Genomic DNA, 20,202 nt, shown 5'->3' on the forward strand with positions numbered 1-20,202 from the left:
CTTACAACCTTGGGATCTAGTTGTGTGCATGCATCTCCTCACCTACATGTTGAGCTCCTTAAAGGCAAGAGCAAGATCTGTGCAATCCAGCACCCAGGGTAATGTCTCAATAGCAGGGAAACAGTAAATGGTAGAATAAAAATTTCCCAGATGCTTAAATGAATAATGAACAGTATAGTTTCTAGACTAATTATTTGTCATTTTGTTTGGCTCTCTGTCACTTTATAACTCTCCAAATGACACTGTGGAATAAACATTAGCAAAAAACCTAGCTTTTTTAGGTTTTAAGCTTCTGCTTTCTCAGATCGTTCCTCTACCAATAGGTGGCACTGGAGACCTTTAACAGGCAACATTTTCACTGTTAGAAACAGCACCTGGTTGCTCAGGCCCACGTTTCAAGTTTCAGAAAGTACCTCTTCCCCATAAAACATGGAAAAGGGTCTTCTGAAGACTCCCAATTTATTTCCTACTTAAGGCAATACGTGGCCAGAGGAAATTGTGTAAATATTTTTAGTCCCAGTGATATGAAACTATGTGAGTTGATACGTTTTTGAAAGGGCATTTTATTTAGTGAATTTAATTTCTTTCATACAGAAAATAAATTCATAAGAGGGTGCTAAGACCACTATATGTGTACAAATATCACCACACATAGGAAGTTAATGATCTTCTGAGTTTACAAAGCCTATACAAACTTTTAAAGACATCGGTCATACAGAAAAGATAGGGAAGATTTCTCTTTCTCTTTCTATCCCAACCGGTATCTTATAGAGTGCTTCATGTATATTTCTGCAAGCAATACTATAATATGTTAATATGTTATAGATTTAAAAGCACAATACCAATATAGTTAAGACAAATATTACTACTTTGAATGATGTATTACTACTTTGAATGATGTTTATATAAAAATTCCTCTAAAATTAAATACATGGATAAATTATTTATTATTTAGTGTAGTTTTAGTGACTTTGCTTTTTAAAATACATTTTTATTATTGTGTTAGGATATTATCAAATCAGTCCTCATTTATTAATATTTAATATTTCTTGAACACTATGCCTCAAGTATATAGTCTATGGTATCTGTCCATGCTGGTCACCCAATACTAAATATTGATGTTTATATAATTCCTTTCTATGGCTATAATAAAATGAATGTATTGAGCCCCAGTTACTTGGCAGCCATGCCTATAGTGCTTTACATGCATTATATCTTTTAAGTATGCTCATAAAATCAAATAGGTCCATTGGGTTTCCAGATCACCATCTCCATTCCTGAGGAGGAAATCATCAGGTCAGAAGACCAACTGAAGTACTAACGTGTTTAGAAAAGTAAATCTTGACAAGGTAGAGATTGGATTATAAACTAATGGGAGAAGCATGATAAACAAAACAATAAAGCTTTGCAATGACTTTTGGGTCAGAGAGCTGGAAGGTGCCCAAGCTTTGAGAGTTTCCCTTTGGTTGGTAGTATACAAAAGCCAAGAAAATTAGACAGTGATTTTCATTTGGGATAAATGGATCATACATTCATTTGATTTATCTTGTCTCTATCTGAGGTCTGTCTATAATCATAATTGACTTGAAGTGCTTCTACATATCTTGTCTCATTTTACAGAGATCAGATTCCTGGGATGAGGGAACTGGCTGGTGGTGCTTGAGAAGCATGCCCCAATTAAAAATGGTATCAGGTAACTCTGATTGATTACTATATGATAGGCACTATACTATATACTAACTTGGATTACCTAATTTAATCTTGATAATAATCTTAAGTGTTTGATAATAGTCATTTAACAATCATTAATTTGTCCAATCAACAACTATTTACCGAGTAGCTACTATGTACCAGGTGATATTCTAGGGCAAGGACCCACTCTTGCTTTCATAGAGCTTACCTTCTGGCAGGTACTATTTTTCAGACGCCAAATTCTAGGTACTGAAACAGAATTCCTAGCCTTATAAAATATACTTTCTAGGATTGGATGCAATAGTATACTCAATGCGTTCATGAGAGAAAGAGAACCAGAGAAATGATATATTTGCCTAAAGTCATATATTGAAGGCAAGATTCAAATACAGCATCTTTGACCATAAAGCCCCAGCTTTTGACCACTATAGAATATTGTTTTCTAAAGGATACCTTCCACACAAGCATTGTCTGTAGACTGAATAATGTCTTATATAAATGTATTATTCTTTTGAAATATATGTAGATGCCATTATAATTAATCTAATAATTTTAGTTTGTCATTGTATTTTATCAATTAAGAAATTAAAGTACAGCTACAATCCTAAAGGGAACATGACCTTTTTTTTTAAGATTAGTGAAAAACACAAATCTAATTTTTTATTGTGATAAAGAACACATAACATAACATAAACGCTCAACCATTTTTAAGGGCACAAAATAGTGAAAAACACTTATCTAATTCTTAATTGAATAATTGAAATAAGTTTTCTGTTATATTTCCATTAAGCTTCAAATTATGCATGAGAGACGTCTGTGATGGAGGAAAAGGTCAGAGAATGTTTTTCCCATACAATTCTTGGTTCTTAAACCTACCTGTTCCAGAAACCCGGCATTGAAAACGGGCTGGCTGCCCTTCAGAAGTGACAGTGTCCTGAAGTGGGGTGATGATAGCAGGAGGATAAACGGGCATTTCCTGATCGGGAGACACAACTTCTGGAACTAAAGAAAGAAACCACAAGATTTGTCATGATTAAGTCACCATGGAGACTTCACAGAAGGGAGCGTGTAGGTTTATCTTAATTTATTTCACAGCAGTGTGCTTTCAAAGTTGGGTAGCAGTCTACTTTTATGAGCTCCAAATTGTATTTTTTAATGCACTGGGAAAGCACAAAAGCCTGCTTGTTAGGTTTCTAAGCTGGGAAGTAGCAAGGCATTCCCACCTTCCACTGAGAGTGAAGCTGACGTTGTGGCAACTCCATAGTCATTCTTGGCTTCACAGGTATAGACTGCCGCATCCTCTGGGAAGGCTTCAATTAGCAAAAGCGTGTACTCTTGCCCATCATGAAGAAATTTGCACTTGAAGCCAGTGGAAAGCAGCTGCTCTTCCTTGTACCAGGAAATTTTGGGCTGTGGTCTACCGGATATCACGGCACAGAAGCGGGAAGGCTTGCCAGACTGCACAGTGACAGGCTGGAGCTCCTGCAGAACTTGGGGCGGTTCAGGAGCTAGGAGTAAATGTTGACAAATAGCCCATGAAAAAGTGTAAAAATACAGGAGAGCATGCAAAACGCTACATTAATTTGTTGCTGGGTAGTTACACATCCAGAGATAAAATTTTGGAATTTTTGTGGTATTTTTACTTGCCTCAGAATGTTAGAACATTCTTTGTGCTAGGAATGAAGAAAGCATTTAGAATTTGTCCTCAAGCTAAGGGAATATCTTCAGAAAGATATTTTTGATATTTTGGGGGCATGCTGAGAATGCTGAGTTAACCTGATTATCCCAGTTTCTGGTTGGGGTGGGGGCTTAGCGACGGATACCTGAATGAATTATAAAATAACTTCCATGTGCTACCTATTTTCAAAAGTAATGTGGTGAGGAGGCTCATCCCATTCAGGCTTGTTTGTTTTGCAAGTATTTGCGTTTATGTCATAGTCATTTTGTTATGTACCAGTGCCAGTAAAATGCAATTAGTAGGTGTTGAATGAATGATTGAATAAATACTATTTCAGATCCAGTTAAATTCTATTAGGTAGACTTAGCAAAATTCAGCTTTCCTGTTTCGCTAACTAAAGCATATTCTTAGTGACGTGATGAGTGAGAGGACCTCGTTAGTTTATGAAACCCAAACATTGGAAGAAATGACTTCTGTGAGGCTAGTTTCTGACACTATCATAGAAAAGATCTTTACTTTTCTGTGCCTTGGCTTCTCCACTACTAATACAGAGATAGTAAGAACTGGATGCCATGACCATTGGTCTTCTAGGAACCTAGGGAATGTTGGTGATATGATTCATCTTTGTGAATCTTAAGATTACCCCTAGTGTTCCTGCGTCTGCCTCAGGGGTATTTTATTCAGAGAGGTGTGGCCTAGGATGAGGACAGGAAGGATGAGGAAAGAGACCCATTTTTCTCTTGCATCTAGGTTAGACTCTAAACAAGGTCAGCTTGAGATTCAGCCTTAAGATTTCTAATGAGGAAAGCAGAGGTTTCATAGCATTCCCCTGAGGACTGCTCAGTGGCTCCTCAGGAGTGCTTGGTAGCATGTAGAATTCCCCCTCCAAAGTAAGAGTCCCTGTTCTTAAAGTTTGGGATAGAGAGGATCTAGCTCCACATTGCCTGAGGCTCTCTAGGCCCTCTAGGGTCTCAAAGAAGACCTTTGAGTTCTCCCAGGCACTCCAAACCAGAAGTTGGAAATGCCTCTTTTCGCTTGGTAGCGCTGCTAGGACTTGAAGAGTTCAGGTGGAGAGCAGAGAACTAAAACAGTTTAATGGCAAATCTGGAGGTTCATCTGGGGTGTATGATAATTGACACCCAGTGGGTGTTCAATAGTGTTGATCAACCAAGTGAGGATCTGGCCATCAGGTGCTTTCTGGAAATAGCTTCTCAATAGGTCTTTTAACAGCTGCCCTTTCTTTTCCGTAGGTATAATGTGAAAACAAATGTAGCTGCAACCACATGAATGCCATAGGTTCTTTAGACATTTCCTTCAAATTGCAAGAATTTAGTGACTTAAATGAGAGAATTATTTTGAATGGATCCACAAAATACGCTGAAATCTGTCCCTACATACCATTGACATAGAGAGTGACAGAACTCCTGTTTCTTCCTGCCACAAAGGTGTATTCTCCTGCATCGCTCTGTCTGGTCTCAGATATAAACATTCGGTGGATTCTTCTCTCCACCACATATTTGTGTCTTTCTTGAACTTGAAAATTGATTTCAATGCCATCTTTATACCAATGGGCATCAACATCGTCTTCATTGACCTCAAACTCAACAACAGCACGCTGTTTCTCAATGACCTGTCAATGAAACAGCATAAAAAGTTAATCCATTTTAAAAACTGTTCAAATGAATGGTATGTGAAATCAATATATTATGATCTAATAAGTTGGCTGATTATAGCACTCTCCAATTTTTCCTGCCGAGTATTGGACAAATGGTACATAGACTTTTTTTTGCAGAGAATTGTGTTTATACCTGCACTGGGGAAAGAAGCTGCTCCAAAGAGACAATTATTTCATCCTTAAATGTTTGATTATTAATTACTAATAACAGATATAATGATGCTTTACATTTGGGGGCTTTTTATTACCTAAAAAGTTATTACAAAATTTGATTTCATTTGATAGGAACAATAACTTTGTGGACTAGGTAGGAATTATTATCCTCATTTTAAGAGTGAGAAAGCTGAGGTTCAGAATTGGAAAACTAATGATTGAAGACATCTCCAGGTTATCTGAGTCCTCATTGGAGGCTTCTTCATTAAGGTGTACAGTCTCTAAAGCCTGTTTTTTATTTTTAGTTTTTTTTAGGGGGATGAGCAATATAATGAAGCTGAACTCAACTGGTATTTCTCTAGACCTGTTTCCTCCATTATATCATTTGGGGTGAGGACAAGCTCTGTAAATGCAGCCAACCACAAAAGTGCCCAGCATCCTTGCCAAGAACCCCCAGCATGGCTTGGACAGAGCTTCCTATAGACTTCACAGAAAGTAGTTCTAGCCACTAAGGTCTTCCACACTTGCCTCTCCACAGAGAGAAACCTGAGAAAATGTCACCTTGTTCTAAATTTCCTTAATTCTAATTGATGTGTGAACCTCACGATTTACATTTTAATTCTTTTCTTGTTGGTGTTTCTTGGCAAGCAGCCATTTATTAGATGGTGAAGTTTCTACAGCTGCTTTAATTAAGTATTTAGACAGCTGTTAGGGACACACTTGTTCCCTAAGTGCGTGGAAACTGTGGCTAAATTGAGGTCAGCATAAGAGAATCTAAGCCAAGTAAGAATGAGCTGATTTAATTCTTTAAAGGACTGTGGTTAGAAAATGTAAAGGGGAAACATTAAAATATAAAACGATAGATTATGGACTACTGATTTTTCAAAAAATTTAGTATGTAGACAATACCTGAACCTCCTTTTTAATGCTTCGGATGCGAACATCTCTGCCTTCTACAAAGAGGTTTGCAGTTGACATGTTGCCTCCTGCCACCACTGTGTACTTCCCAGCATCAGACATCCGGGTGGATGGGATCAGAAGGCGGTGGACATATTTCTCCTTCTGAATCTTTATTCTATGGATGAAATGGAAATTGGACTTTACCAAATGGTGATTCAAAGGAAACGGGAATTACTGGAATGTTGCAAGACAAAACAAGCGACCTGTCTGTGATCTGCAGTTCCTGGTCATCTTTCATCCACTGTACAGTGATGTCAGGTTCAGAAACCTCACATTCAAACATGGCTCGCTTCTTCTCCAGAACCTTAATGTCCTTAATGTGTTTCCTGAATTCTATATGACGAGCTGGAAAATAGCATGTAGAAAAATTAACATTTTTTCACAGCTTTATTGAGATATAATTCACATACTATACAATCCACCCACTTAAAGTATACAATTCAGTGTATTTCCATATATTCATCATTGTGTAGCCATCACCATAATTTTAGAACATTCTGGACATTTCACATAAACGAAATCATACAATATGTGGTCTTTGTATGGTCTCTGGCTTCTTTCACTTAGAATAAAGTTTGCAAGGTTCATCCATGTTGTAGCATATAGTAGTGCTTCCTTTTTATTGCTGAATAATATCCCATTATATGGCTATTCCACATTTTATTTATCCATTCACTAACTGATACACTAACATTTTATAAAGCATGTATGACATTTTTTAATGGATCTAATATTTATGAAACCATACCTTCCACATAAAGTGTGGCTGTTGATGTAGCTTTTCCAGCCACAAAGGTGTAGTCAGCAGCATCCCCAAAGTGAACATTTCTGATGTTCAGTGAGTGTGTGAGCTTTTTTGTTCTCATTTGGCACCTGTCAGTTGATTTAATTTCCACACCATTCTTTAACCATTTGTATGAGATGCCTTCATAGTTCACTGTCACCTCAAAAGTAATGGTGTCTTTTTCTTCAGCGTTGATGTCTTTCAGCATGGAAGTAATCATGATTGCTGCAAAGGAGAAAAGAAAAAACATCCAAGGAGATTTTACATAAATATGATGTGGGTTATAACAGGTGCAGAATGAAAACTTGGAATGTTTTTAGTATATCTGTTGAGGTGATTACAGTTTAGAGATATAAGCTTTGATACTTTCCATGTACTATACAGGAGAATGCCAACTCACAGAGGAACAGCAAGATCAGCAAGATCAAGTGATAGACGCTGAGGCATCTTTCCAGGTAGCCCTTCAATGCTACTCTAACTGGAACATTTTATCCAGGTGGAGATACTAGTGCTTTACTCAGTGTGAACACTGAGTAACATACTAGATGTTTCAATTAACAATTTTATTTTTTATTCTTTGAGACAGGATCTCACTTTTTCACCCAGGCTGGAGTGCAGTGCTGTGATCGTGGCTCACTGTAGCCTTGACCTTCTGTGCCCAAGTGATCATTTCACCTCAGCCTCCTGAGAATCTGGGATTACAAGTTTGTGCCACCATGCCCTTCGGGGCCCAAGTGATCCTCCCACCTCAGCCTCCTGAGTAACTGAGACTACAAGCGTGTGTCACCATGTCCAGCTAATTTTTTTCCCTTTTGTTTTGGTAAAGGCAGGATCTCACTGTATTTTCCAGTCTGGTCTCAAACTCTTGATCTCAAGTGAGTCTCCTGCCTTGGTCTCCCAAAGTGCTAGGATTACAGGCATGAGCCACACTGCCCACCCCATCAAAGATTTTTGAGTGGATTAAAAGCAAGGAAAGTGTAAGGATATAAAATATTAATGAATCTACTGAATATTTCATATATATGTAATATATATATTTTAACTTACGGGTGACTGTCAGAGTTGCGCTGACTTGGTCATTGCCACAGACAAATGTGTATTCCGCTGAGTCCTCTGTGCTGGTGTTCATGATTATCAGCTGGTGGAGTTTTCCCTGCACAACTATCTTGAACTTTTCACTCATCTCAATTTCTACGCCATTCTTCAGCCACATGGAAGGCACATTGAAGTGGGATACCTCGCACTCAAAAGAGGCAGTTTTGGTCTCCGGCACCTTGATATTTTTCATGGTTTTTGTAATATGTAATGCTTGATAAAATCAAAGAGCACTTCAGTTAATACAACTTTTTAAAAGAATAAATGAAACCAAACAAATAAATAGATGGGGTTTATCAAGGAAAGGGCCGTAGGTGCTGTCTGATACTTACTCTCCACAAACAGTTTTGCTTTGCATTCCAATTGCCCCACCACAGCCGTGTATTCCCCAGCATCCGAGGGGGAGATGTTCTGCAGCATCAGCTTGTGGACCTTCCTTTCTGAGACCAGTCTGTGTTTGTCACTTGGCTTAATTTCCACATTCTTATGGAACCATTTTACTGGAACAGTGTCATGAGAAACACTAACTTCAAAGGCAACAGTGGCATTTTCCAAGGCTGTCACATCCTTTGGTTTTTTAATGATCTTGACAGCTAAAAGGAAAGTTGGAGCAATTCAGTGATAGGGTTACTTAGTGGTAATCATGGGCTGACTATTTGTAAAGTTGTTTCTAAGTCAACTTACTCTCCACGTGCAGTCTGGCACTGGCTCCCAGCCTTCCGAGCCTGAAGCCATAAACAGACTCATCCACGATGGCACAGTTTTTAATCCTCAGAGAGTAAGTTGTTCCTTTCATAGAGATAGCATACTTGTCATTGGATTCCAGCACAACTCCGTTTTTGATCCACTGGACACCTTTGACATTAGGGTGTGTAAGCTCGACAGTGAAAACAGCATCCTGTGTTTCTGTCACTGTGAGGTTCTTCAGAGTCTTCTTAATTTTGACAGCTAAAGACAAATTTACGATTGGTTTAAAAAACAAAGATGACATGATCAAGGAAAAGAAGTTCTGAACGAGATCATTGCTGAGTCACCTTCCAAAAGAATGGCTACCAAACATTTTGCAGTTATACAGCACCTCTGTTTTAAAAGACACATGAGATTACTATGGAAACCTGGGATCCAACTGGACATGCACATCATGAAGTGATTTTTCTATGCTTTAGTATGAAGTTTGCATAGCTATATATTAGTAGCATAATAGACTGATTAGAGAAGGATAAAAGATGAATGGAGAATCACTGTCTGATTTAGCTGTTTCAGAGAGCTTTAACCGAAGAAATCGTTTTTTTGCATAAACACATTTGATAAGCAATTTTGTACCTCATGGTATGTGTCTCAGGAAGGTTTAGAGGATCTATAATGACTTTAGGAAATGAAAATTTATGGTATACAAAATGGCCATATCCTTTGTCTTTTAAAATGATAAGGATTAAGAATGTAATATAATTTGAAAAGGACAAATCCTATGTTACTTACCTTCAACTTTGAGTTTGGCAGATGTTTTGGAGGTGGCCACCTTGTAGGTGTATTCTCCAATGTCATCTAATTTGGTGGCAGCAATGATAAGTCTCCTTTTGTGGCCATCAGACTCACTTCTGATGTTGTTAGTCAGTGGCAGGTGTTTGCCATCCCTCAACCATTCGCCTTCAGAATCTGGGTTGGCAACTTCACATTCAAACACAGCTTCCTGGGATTCAGCTACGGTCTGATCTGTGAGTGGCTTGGAGATGGCCCCACCTTTGAAATAAGAGAAGTACGGTTTGAGTACTTTAAAAATATTCACACAATAAGAAAGTCTTTGCACAAGTAAATATAAAATATCAAATTTAAAAACATGAGTCTGAAATCATGAAATGTCAGTAAGATTGTTTTCATCCATATTGAGGAGGTACCAAAGAAATCCCTTATTCTAAGTATGCATGACTGGTAATTAGGAGAAATACTGGAATCAGAAAAGTTTTGCAAAGAATAAGCAACTGTTGAATTAATATGAAATTCTTGAAAGAGTATGCCACCAGGATAGCCTCTTACTCAATTCTTTCTTCTTGAAAAGCAATTTACTCGGTCTTTTAATGATTATTTCCTGGGAATCTGATATTTCAACTACATAAAAATTTGCTAAACAAAATGTCCAAGTCATCAATGGTTCTACTAGATTTTTGGATTTCTGTATACTAAAAATCACTGTGTTGGCAAATATCACCCATTCTATGAAGTTTCACCCCACTGCCTCCCACTTTTTTCATCCACTAGAAGAAATAATTACTGCTTTAACAAGCTAGTTGCTTACGTAGCTGTCCTTTTTAAATTATAAATTTCTCAAGAAAAAAAATCAATCATTTCTTATTGAGCTTTGTGTCCTGAGTTCCTAAAAGTGTCTGACCTATGGTAAGTTCTTTAAAAACGTTCGGTGAAATTAAAGTGGGGTTCATAGTTTGCTCCTGTTTCTACACATTTAAAAACATGTAATTTATATTAAATGCATAAAAATGCTGAATCTGAAATTTTGTTTTACAAGTCTTTTCATGGTTCGATCTCTGAGGAAATCTTATAATGTGAGTAAATATAAACCATGAAACTTTCATATCAAATAAGACAAGTCATTACCATATGACTTGCTTCAGTATGAGATGTTATGGACAACATGATCTGAATGTAACATCTCCACTCCTCAATATTTAAAATTGTAATGAACCAAACAAATTAATGATGCCTTCTAGCTTTTTGTTGACAATTGATTTATATTTTTTATTCTTCACTATAAAGCTAAAAAGTTCTGCTGAATGAGCATGCTCCCATTTTTATGTCATATCATAAGTTACATTAATCTGTATTTTAAAAATATTCATTGAGTTCATTAAAAAGTAGGAAGAAAATAAAAGGAACAAAGGCTAAAGAAGCAAGGGTGGTTAAAAAAGGATATAATTCTTTAGAATAAGAAAGTTTAAATAAAACTCAATTCAGCAAACATCAATTGATTATCTGCCATGTGCAATATATTGGAATATACAAATAAAATTCCAGATTTCAGGAGTTTGTACACTGGTTGGAAAGAGGAAATGGGGAATAAGACAAGTGCATAATACAAACTATGAAAAAGGCACATACAAAGTGATCCTGGGGCTGGAGGAGAAAGAGATCATATACAAATGGAGAGATTAAGGAAGGCTTCATGGAGAACGTAATGTTTGAGGTAGGCCTAGAAGAACGTTTGTAATTTAGGCTGGTGGGAATGGTGTTGTGAGTACTATTGGCTTTGGGAATAGCATAAGCAGAGGTGTAGAAGTGGGAAACTGAAAGGAATTTGGGGGAGAAGGAATAACAATTTCTTAAAATAACAATCATTCCTCATAAGAATTTAGGTTAATAAATATACCAACCTGCCACAGTAAGTTTTCCAGATGTCATATTTTCTCCTGCATAAAATGTATATTTTCCTTCATCATCTTTCATCATGTTTAGAACTGTCAATTTATATATTTTTCCATGTGCTTCAATTTTATATTTAGGACTGGGTTTGATTTCCTTGCCCTTAAAATTCCACAAGACATCAATTCCAGAGTGGGACAGCTCAACCTCAAACACCACATTTTGAGTTTCTGTACAAGTAAGGTCATGAAGACCTCTGATAATTTTAATTTCTGGGAAAAAATAAAGTAGTGTTGGTTATTATTACACTTAGAAAATAGAATGCTTAAAATAATTACCACATAAGTAGAATAATCCTTACTTTCTACAGAGAGATTACAGGTGGTTTCAACTCTGCCAACCATCAGCTTGTAAGGTCCTTCATCTGAAGCATGAGTTCGGTTAATGACTAGTCGCTGTTTAGTGCCTTTCACAATGGCCTGTACACGGTCATCAGGCTTAATTTGCTCGTCATTTAAGTACCACTTAACAGAAGTCACATCAGGGACTGAGACCTTACATTCAAGCACAGCCTTGGTGCCTTCAATCACGTTAACATCTTTTAGAGGTGTTATCACGTCCACACCTGCAAAATCATACAAGCACAAGATGAATGAATTTTGTTTGAAATGTCTGCTCCTTAAAGTTCTTTACACGGCTTGATAGAGTAAACATAAAATTGTATAAGTAGGACTCACTATAGACAGAGACACGTCCACTGGTGGAGAGCCCAAGGGCTGGGATGGTGAAAGAGTAATGTCCAGCATCTTCCTTAGTCATGTCTTCAATGAGCAGCATATGAGATTGTTTGTCTATCACAATGTGAACCCTGTCACTGGGCTGCACTTCTTGGCCATCTTTCATCCAGATGCCTTCCACATTTTCCAAGGAGACTTTAACTTCAAGCTGAACAATGTCACCCTCACAGACTTTTTGGTCACTAAGTCCTTGTAGGATAGCAATAGGACGGGCTGTAAAATAAGGGGAGAAAAAGAAGGTTATGATCAGTTTTTATCAATAAATCACAATGATGCTCATTGCAGGCTGACAGGAATGGAAAGACTTACGTTTCATCTTTAGTTTACAGGTTGTCTTTTTCCCGTCGATGACAAAGCTGTATTCTCCCTGGTCCTCTTTGGTTACATCCTTGACTGTGAGGTTTTGACGTCCACGACGAGATGTAATTGTGTATTTGCCATTGGATTTAAGCTCCACATTGTTATGATACCATTTTCCTTCTATATTTTCTGGGGATACAATACACTCTAATTCTCCTGAATATGATTCTGGAACTTCTATATCCTGAAGTTCTTTCACAAACTCAACAACTGCACCTGAAGTGTAAGACAGAAGGAGAAATCAATTTCTCCAGAGAGGTATGCATCTAGACTTAGGATGGAGACCATGTCTTGTATATCTCTTATGTTCTCCATCCTATCAGGAATATTCTTAATATCTACCTGCTGCTGGGCTAAGAAATAAATTTTCAGTAAGAAGCAGTTATTTTAATTTTTGAACATTTTTGAAAGTAGAGAGTTATGTTTCAATAAAAAGCGTGAAAGCTAAAAATCAGGATAATATTACTTTAAAAATCCAAATGGACAAATTATTAGTATTCTTAATTAGGAATACAAATTCATGATTCTGGCTACGAAACTTATAGCTAACTTCCAAATAATTGTTTTTATGAAAGAAAAAGTGCATAGCTAATTTTATCACATGCTAAGGGTGACTTTAAACCTTAGGTAAACAATGAAATCCTTCATTGTTGAATACCTTCAACAATAAGTTTAGCAGTCGTTTTGACATTTTCATCTTCCACAAGTACACAGCTGTAATCTTCAGCATCAGACGTGTCAATGGTCAGTACAGAAAGGAAGTGAACCTTTCTGTCAGAGTGCATCCTGTATTTATCTCCCTCATGAACTTCCATACCATCTTTATACCATTTCACTTTGACAAATGGTTCTGAAGTTTCACATTCAAAGGTTGCCATGGTGTCTTTTTCCCTAGCAACAACATCTTGTAATTCCTGTGTGAAAGTGATCAATTGCTTGGCTACAAGAAAAAGGTGGGGAGGGGAAAGGGGAGAGCACATTATATTAAATTAAATTCATAAACTGAGAAATGGGGAAAAAATAAAAGGAAACACATTCATGGATATTCACGAATGCAAAGACATGTCCATCAAAGGAAAGATATTCAAATTACCTTGGACAAGTAAGAATGCATGACTGGATGTTTCTCCAGCTATGTTAATGGCTTTTACCATGATGCTGGCAGAATCCTCAGCAGTCACGTCTCTTATGACCAATTCACAAACATTGTCTTCAGGCCAGTACCAGTAGATCCTGTCGGATCTTTCAATTTTGACACCATTTTTGTACCATTCACATTCAGGGTCTGGTTTCCCCACGACTCTGACCCGGAAGTGTGCATCAGATCCTTGGCCCACTGTTTGGCTTTGGATTCTCTCAAAGATTTTGGGAGCCTCCATACTAGGACTTAGTTCAATTTTATCAGGTTTAAAAGTTGGAATTGTGATTTTGCCTTCTTCAGCAAGGGCTTTCTTTTCCTCTTCAGTTAACTCTTTGGTCCAGTGGAGAAGCTCATCTTTTGTCTTCTTGAGGAGTTCCTCATAGGATTCATCCTTCTTTCGAGACTTGAGCTCCACAGCAGTAATGGCTTCATAATAGCCCTCTTCTGTTCTGCGCTTGAATTTACTGCGCAGCTCTTCCGACTCTTCGGACACTTTTTCATGGGTAATTCTTTCAGCCCTTTTCAATTTCACAACTTCTTTGGTTTCAGTGGTGTCAACAGGTCTATCCACTTTTTGTACTTCAAACTGAAGCTTTCCTGGTTCGTGTACGTGAAACTCAGGCCTTGGTTCAGGAGCTCGCCTAAGGACAGACCTAAAATCTTCCCTCTGCTGAATCTCAAGCTTCACTTTATGTTCTATCACACCTTCGGGATTTTCTGCAGTGACCTTCACTTCACCTGTATCATATGATTTGCAGTCCACAATGTCCAGGTAATGGATGCCATCATAGCGAACTCTGAACCTTTTGCTTTTGCGGATGAGCTGTCCATTGAGGTACCAGTTGACTTTGGGCTGAGGGTATCCTGTTACTCTGCAGCGGAACCTTGCAGTCTCCCCTTCAAGTACTCTAACTGGCTCTGGGAACAAGACAATGTCTGGCTTTTGCTTTTCTTTCTGATCTGTTGTTACACCTGTAAGTGCACCTTCATGAGCCATTCTCTCTAATTCTTCAATTCTCTGTAAGCCTTTCCTCCCTTCAGGCAATTGGGATTCTTCCACAAGACTTTTCTCATCTTTAACAATAAGAGTAGCAGAGGTATGATCTGTTCCATATTTGTTAGTGGCTCTGCAAGTAATGATACCACTGTCTCTAGAATATGCAACACCATAATCAAGGCTGCAGTACCCAAATTCGTTGATCATGCGGAGCCTGTTGGCTGCTTCAAGTGGCTTTCCATCATGGAGCCACTCTACCACCATTGTTGGGTCACCAATGGGTGTTAGCCTGCATTCAAAGTGGGCAGGACCAAAGCGCTTAAGTCTTAAGGACGTGAGTTTTTTCTTGAAAAATGGTTTCTGTTGTTTCTCTTTATCATAGAGATCACCTTCTTCCCATTGCTCTTGACCATATCGCAAATGGAGGGGCTCCAGTTCTGGGGCTGCAATCTCCTTCGCTCTATATGTCCCCCGTGGGATGATTAACTTTCTCTCTGGTTCAGGCTCTGCAAACTCAACTTCAACATTTACTTTGCATCTTGTAGTGTCTCTGCCAGCCTTATTAATAGCAGTTGCAGTATACCAGGCAGAATCTTGGCTGACAGTTGAATCGATTTTAAGGGCAGCTTCTCCCTTGGTTCCCTCAATTCTAAAAAAAGTTGGGGAAGGGAATCATCAATATAGTGGTATAGCTTCCTTGGTTATGCATTTGTATAAAGAGCTTAGCTTTATTATTTCCAAACTTACCTGATTTTGGGATATTTATGAGGCACAATGATGTCACTATTTTTCAACCATACAATGTCAGGGTTGGGGTTACCCGTAGCTCTGACTTTCATTTCAAGACGGGAACCCTCTTTTATATTGAGGTTTTTCAGTTTTTCCACAAACATCGGTTTTACCTGATGTTCCACAGCTGAAAGAGAAAGGTCATGATTTAGAGTAAGACTGAAATACCTGTTTATAGCCCAAGTGATGATAAAATTTGTTTATTTTTTTTATTTCATTTTACCTTCCACAGTTAAAATCACTGAAATTGAAGATCTTCCTGCCCTGTTTTGGGCAACCACAGTCCATTCTCCAGAATCACTGGGTGTGGCGGGGACAATAATCAGCGACTGAGTGCCATCTTCCTTAATGACTACTTTATGGGTATAGTCATTGACAACTTGTTGGCCTGTGAAGATATGTTTAAAAGAAAGTAGGTCTTAAAACAGTTTTGGGAAATCGTCTGACACATACATAAGCTTGTTTTTGTGTTTTACGATTAATGAGCAAAAACTTATCATACCATCATGAAACCAGAAGGTCTCCGGCATAGGTCTGCCAACAACCTTTAAGTCAAATCTGGCAGTTTGCCCTTCTAAACATTTGAAAGAAGCAGGTTTTAACACAAAGACCGGTTTATACAGTCTCTCAAGTTGTGACTCATCTGTCTCCTCCAGCCTACGTCCAGGGGACATTCTTGCAGGGGACATCCGCGCAGGAGACATCCTTGCAGGGGACATCCTTGCAGGAGACATGCGTATAGGAGACCTGCTCACTGAACGTGGAGAGAGAGACCTGCAAAACAAAGACAAACGATATTTTCACGAGGCATAAAGAAAACTCAGCAAAACAAACTTCATTTGTCTTATTCATTATTCATGTTATTTTAGAATTTACTTCTTGAATGTATTAGAGGGCACCTCAAACTCATTCGGATCTAAAATAGAATATATTATTGTTGCCCTCACAGCTATGGTTTTCCTATATTCTCAATTTTGGCTGGTAGTCATTCAGTACATCCAGGTGCCCAGGCTCAAAAACCATGGAAGAATCCTTAATACTCTCTTTTCCTTACTACTTGGATTTAATCAGTCACCAGACTTTTTTGATTTGACTACTGAAACATCCTAATAAATGTTGGTTGGTTAAGTAAACCAATAAATATATTTATGGAAAAAATTAAAATGCACCTTTTTTTTAAAATCTCAGAAGAGGAAAACATAGAAATAATATCTGGAAACAAAACAAAGAAAAAGAAGACTCTACCTACACACTACAGCCAGACTGACTCAGAGTTTGAATTCTGACACCACCACTTACAGGCTGGATGAATTAAGGCAATTTTCATAGATTTCCAGGGCCTCAGTGTTCCTATTTCCAAACCAATAACAATCATCTATTTATTGCAGGGCTGTTGTATATATTTACATATGTAAAAATCAGGTGTCAAATAAGAGCTATTGTCATAATAGCTATAGCACTAAGAAAATAAATAGTGTGTTACACTGATGAAAATTCTTTGCTCATCTTACATAGGGGCAATAAAAAAACTCTTGGCAGTTGTTGGTGTTGCCAATGGTAAGTTTCTGTGCCATCTCAGCCCTCGATTTTCTTCTTACACAATAGCAATTTACTACTGAGATATTTGGTGTTTTAAAAATAATTTTACATACAAAATAATCCAAATTATTACAAGTCTTACCTGATTCTGCTCACTGGCTCTGGTGTGGGGATGTAAGTCGGAGCTCCAAGTGGTGCAGCAGGTTCCACATACAATTTCCCTGAACAAATTGCATTTCCTTTAATATTGCTGGCAAATGCAGTGTAGATTCCTTCGTCTTCTGGAAGAACAACAGGTATACGCAGACTAGCTCTGCCATCTTGTAGAAAGTCCATTTGGTATCTTTCTCCATGTTTGATGCGCTTGCCATCTTTGTACCAAGCAATCTGCAAAGAATACCCATGCATGTATGAATAAAATTTATATCCAATAGTTATATTGTAACCAACCTATATCTTTATTGAGGCAAGGAGGTATAATAAATGCTTATATTTTACCTTTGGTAATGGATATCCAGACATCTTGCAATGAAAAGTGACACCCATCCCCTCAAGAATTCTGTAATTCTTGATTCTTAAATCAAATCCTGATTCAACAGCTTCAGATTCAGAAATGTCAACTGCCATCTTTTCTTCTCCATCTTCTTCAAGAAGTTCTTCTAATGTAGTCTTTATTATTCTATATTCAATTTCTTTAATAAGTCTCTCTTCAAATGAAGAAATATGGAATTCCTATGCAAAAGATTATGGTCTGTTAAAAATATGTATCCTTACTGACTTACATAGAAATTATGTAAGGATATGTATCTGAGCTAGATTGTTGGTTTTTAGCTGGGAGAAGAGTCTAGAAGACTTTATGGTTTGTTTTTGTTAACCTGCATTATGGGTTATCTTTCCCAGTGAATGCTGTGGCATCTCAGGTAAAAAGGTATTCCAAAAGTAGGAGTTAGATTTGGGTTAGAGGTTACAGTAGCTTATCACACAGATGAAGAGAACTTGGCATTAATGAACTTAACTGTGCTAATATTTGTCTTTTCCTTAATATATTGTAATCCCTATTTCTAAAGTGACATTTGTGGCATATATGTAATCTCTATTCCTAAACTCACAGGTGCAACATACCATGAAGATTAAAGAAACTTAGCAGCAGTGAACTTGGACCTACTAATGGTTGTCTAACCCTCATCTTATCACTTGAAAATGAAAATATGAAACAAAGAAAGGAAAGTATAATTTATGAAATGGTTTGGTTGGTCATTATTTTTATACTCACCTGATCCTCTACATAAGTTCTGACCATTGTGGTATCTTTGGCCATTTTCTTCCTAATTAAGGCTTGTTCTTTCTCATACTCTTTTTCATACTCAGAATATAAAAATCCAGGTGCTGTTTCTCCAACTTTGGGTTCTTGAACAAATGCAGTCACTTGTGTCTGGTAAAGCATTTCTTGCTGGGACTTCATCAGTGACTCATAGTCAGCTAAGAGTTAAGAACATAAGTTAATTTTTAACATTCTTATTAGAAAGCTTTCATGCCACTATGCATTCAGGGAAACTCTACCCTGGGGAAAGTTAATACCAGAAGCCAAATTTTCCAAATGTCTGCTATTGAACTGCTCAATATTTCTAGTTTGAATTTGGAAACCAAACTTACACTAACAAATCAAACCAGTCACTACAGTTATAGAAATAATTTTTTATTAGCAGTCAGTTTTGGGAGGATTTACCATGGAGGTCCTCCTAATTTGCTGTGTGGCTTTTAAAAATTCATTTACCTTCCTGAATCTTGAGTGCTTTATGTGCTAACTGAAGATAATATTGTAATTTCCTCTAAGGGATACTGTGTAGATCAAATGAGACAGAGTGCAGACCAGTTCACTGTAAATGTGAACAGTCTGTCATGAAAGCTATTGCATTTTTTTCAACTCAGAAACATTGAAAATCCTGATTTCCAGATTTTCTTTAAAATATCAGGATCTCTAGCAACACTGAGCCTGGTAACCGCCTGGTGCATGCCTGGCAATAACACAGCTACTGTCTCTTTGAGGCAGGGCACATATTCTCCAGTTTGCTACTGTTTTCATTGTGCTCCCTGTTACCTGCCTGGGCCTGGAAGACAACCGGATTTAGAATCTCTGTATTTTCAGAGGCATGATATGCCTAGAAACAAATACACCAAACTAGAACTGCTAGAACCTCAGAAGTTTAATGCCAGTCTAGTTGTTGGGCCATGTGGTCTAAAACATTTTCCATACAGCTGAGGCAAAGACACTGGGGCTAAGTATCAGAACCAGTAAATGGCAATAGGTTTTCCAGTAAATGCACAGCACTGCTATCTCCTTGTATTTCAGTTCTTATCATGCGCATAGAAACTACCTTAGAGTTGCACTTACCTTCTTCAAGCAAGGAAGCAGATGCAGAAGTTTCTCCATGCTTATTACGAATAACAATAGTGTATTCTCCAGCATCGTCAGCAAAAGTCATAGAAATCACTAGCTTGCATTCACCGGTTTGTTTGTTGTAACTCACTTTGTATCTTTATGAAAATGAACAGATTTAAAAAGTCAAGTTATAAACAACCCTTCTGTGGGTAAAATAATTGGACTTCTCTGTGCGTGGATCTGTGGTATAAAATCCAATGACCCTAAACATATGACTAAGCTCCACCATAGATTATAAGATTGCTGAAAATTGAGGAAAATGCAAGGACATGAGTAATTAGGGCCAAATAAGTTAAAATAATCATTTTAAAGAATATTTATTGCTAGAATCAGTCATGAAATTAAGTGGTTTTCAGTGTTTATGTTAGCAAATGATCAGGCCACTGAAACAACAGTTATTTTCTCTTTATTCATTATTTTGTTCATTATTTCATTCAGAGATCAAATGAATAAGTAAAACAAAAATTCCTTTAAATATCTCAGTATTAACTCTCTGGCGCATTATTATTAAGATATGGCACCTACATTTTTAGATTACCAGGTTGCTTTTTTAATCTTTTTTTTTTTTTTTTTGAGACAGAGTTTCGCTCGTTACCCAGGCTGGAGTGCAATGGCGCCATCTCGGCTCACCTACGCCTCCTGGGTTCAGGCAATTCTCCTGCCTCAGCCTCCTGAGTAGCTGGGATTACAGGCACGCGCCACCATGCCCAGCTAATTTTTTGTATTTTTA

At 37.6% G+C, this 20,202-nt stretch overlaps 1 protein-coding gene across 50 annotated transcripts in view; it reads right to left on the bottom strand.

Annotated features, from left to right (window-relative positions):
• Positions 1–20,202, bottom strand: part of TTN (titin) — a 272,145-nt gene that overhangs the window by 226,322 nt on the left and 25,621 nt on the right. For all 50 annotated transcript variants that reach the window (XM_078327295.1, XM_078327278.1, XM_078327313.1 and 47 more), the window contains exons 20-42: positions 19,425–19,567; positions 18,306–18,511; positions 17,531–17,764; positions 17,175–17,419; positions 15,996–16,267; positions 15,717–15,881; positions 15,452–15,620; positions 13,660–15,353; positions 13,225–13,506; positions 12,516–12,782; positions 12,147–12,419; positions 11,771–12,034; positions 11,421–11,681; positions 9,517–9,777; positions 8,722–8,985; positions 8,370–8,630; positions 7,990–8,250; positions 6,907–7,167; positions 6,362–6,503; positions 6,108–6,273; positions 4,769–5,000; positions 2,916–3,200; positions 2,569–2,694 (exon numbers count right to left, since the gene is read on the bottom strand). In XM_078327295.1, coding sequence (XP_078183421.1) covers positions 2,569–2,694; positions 2,916–3,200; positions 4,769–5,000; positions 6,108–6,273; positions 6,362–6,503; positions 6,907–7,167; positions 7,990–8,250; positions 8,370–8,630; positions 8,722–8,985; positions 9,517–9,777; positions 11,421–11,681; positions 11,771–12,034; positions 12,147–12,419; positions 12,516–12,782; positions 13,225–13,506; positions 13,660–15,353; positions 15,452–15,620; positions 15,717–15,881; positions 15,996–16,267; positions 17,175–17,419; positions 17,531–17,764; positions 18,306–18,511; positions 19,425–19,567 — 6,734 coding nt within the window. The remainder of the gene's footprint in view (positions 1–2,568; positions 2,695–2,915; positions 3,201–4,768; positions 5,001–6,107; positions 6,274–6,361; positions 6,504–6,906; positions 7,168–7,989; positions 8,251–8,369; positions 8,631–8,721; positions 8,986–9,516; positions 9,778–11,420; positions 11,682–11,770; positions 12,035–12,146; positions 12,420–12,515; positions 12,783–13,224; positions 13,507–13,659; positions 15,354–15,451; positions 15,621–15,716; positions 15,882–15,995; positions 16,268–17,174; positions 17,420–17,530; positions 17,765–18,305; positions 18,512–19,424; positions 19,568–20,202) is intronic.

The sequence above is a fragment of the Callithrix jacchus genome, chromosome 6 (genome assembly GCF_049354715.1).
Source record: "Callithrix jacchus isolate 240 chromosome 6, calJac240_pri, whole genome shotgun sequence".
Lineage (NCBI taxonomy): Eukaryota > Metazoa > Chordata > Mammalia > Primates > Cebidae > Callithrix > Callithrix jacchus.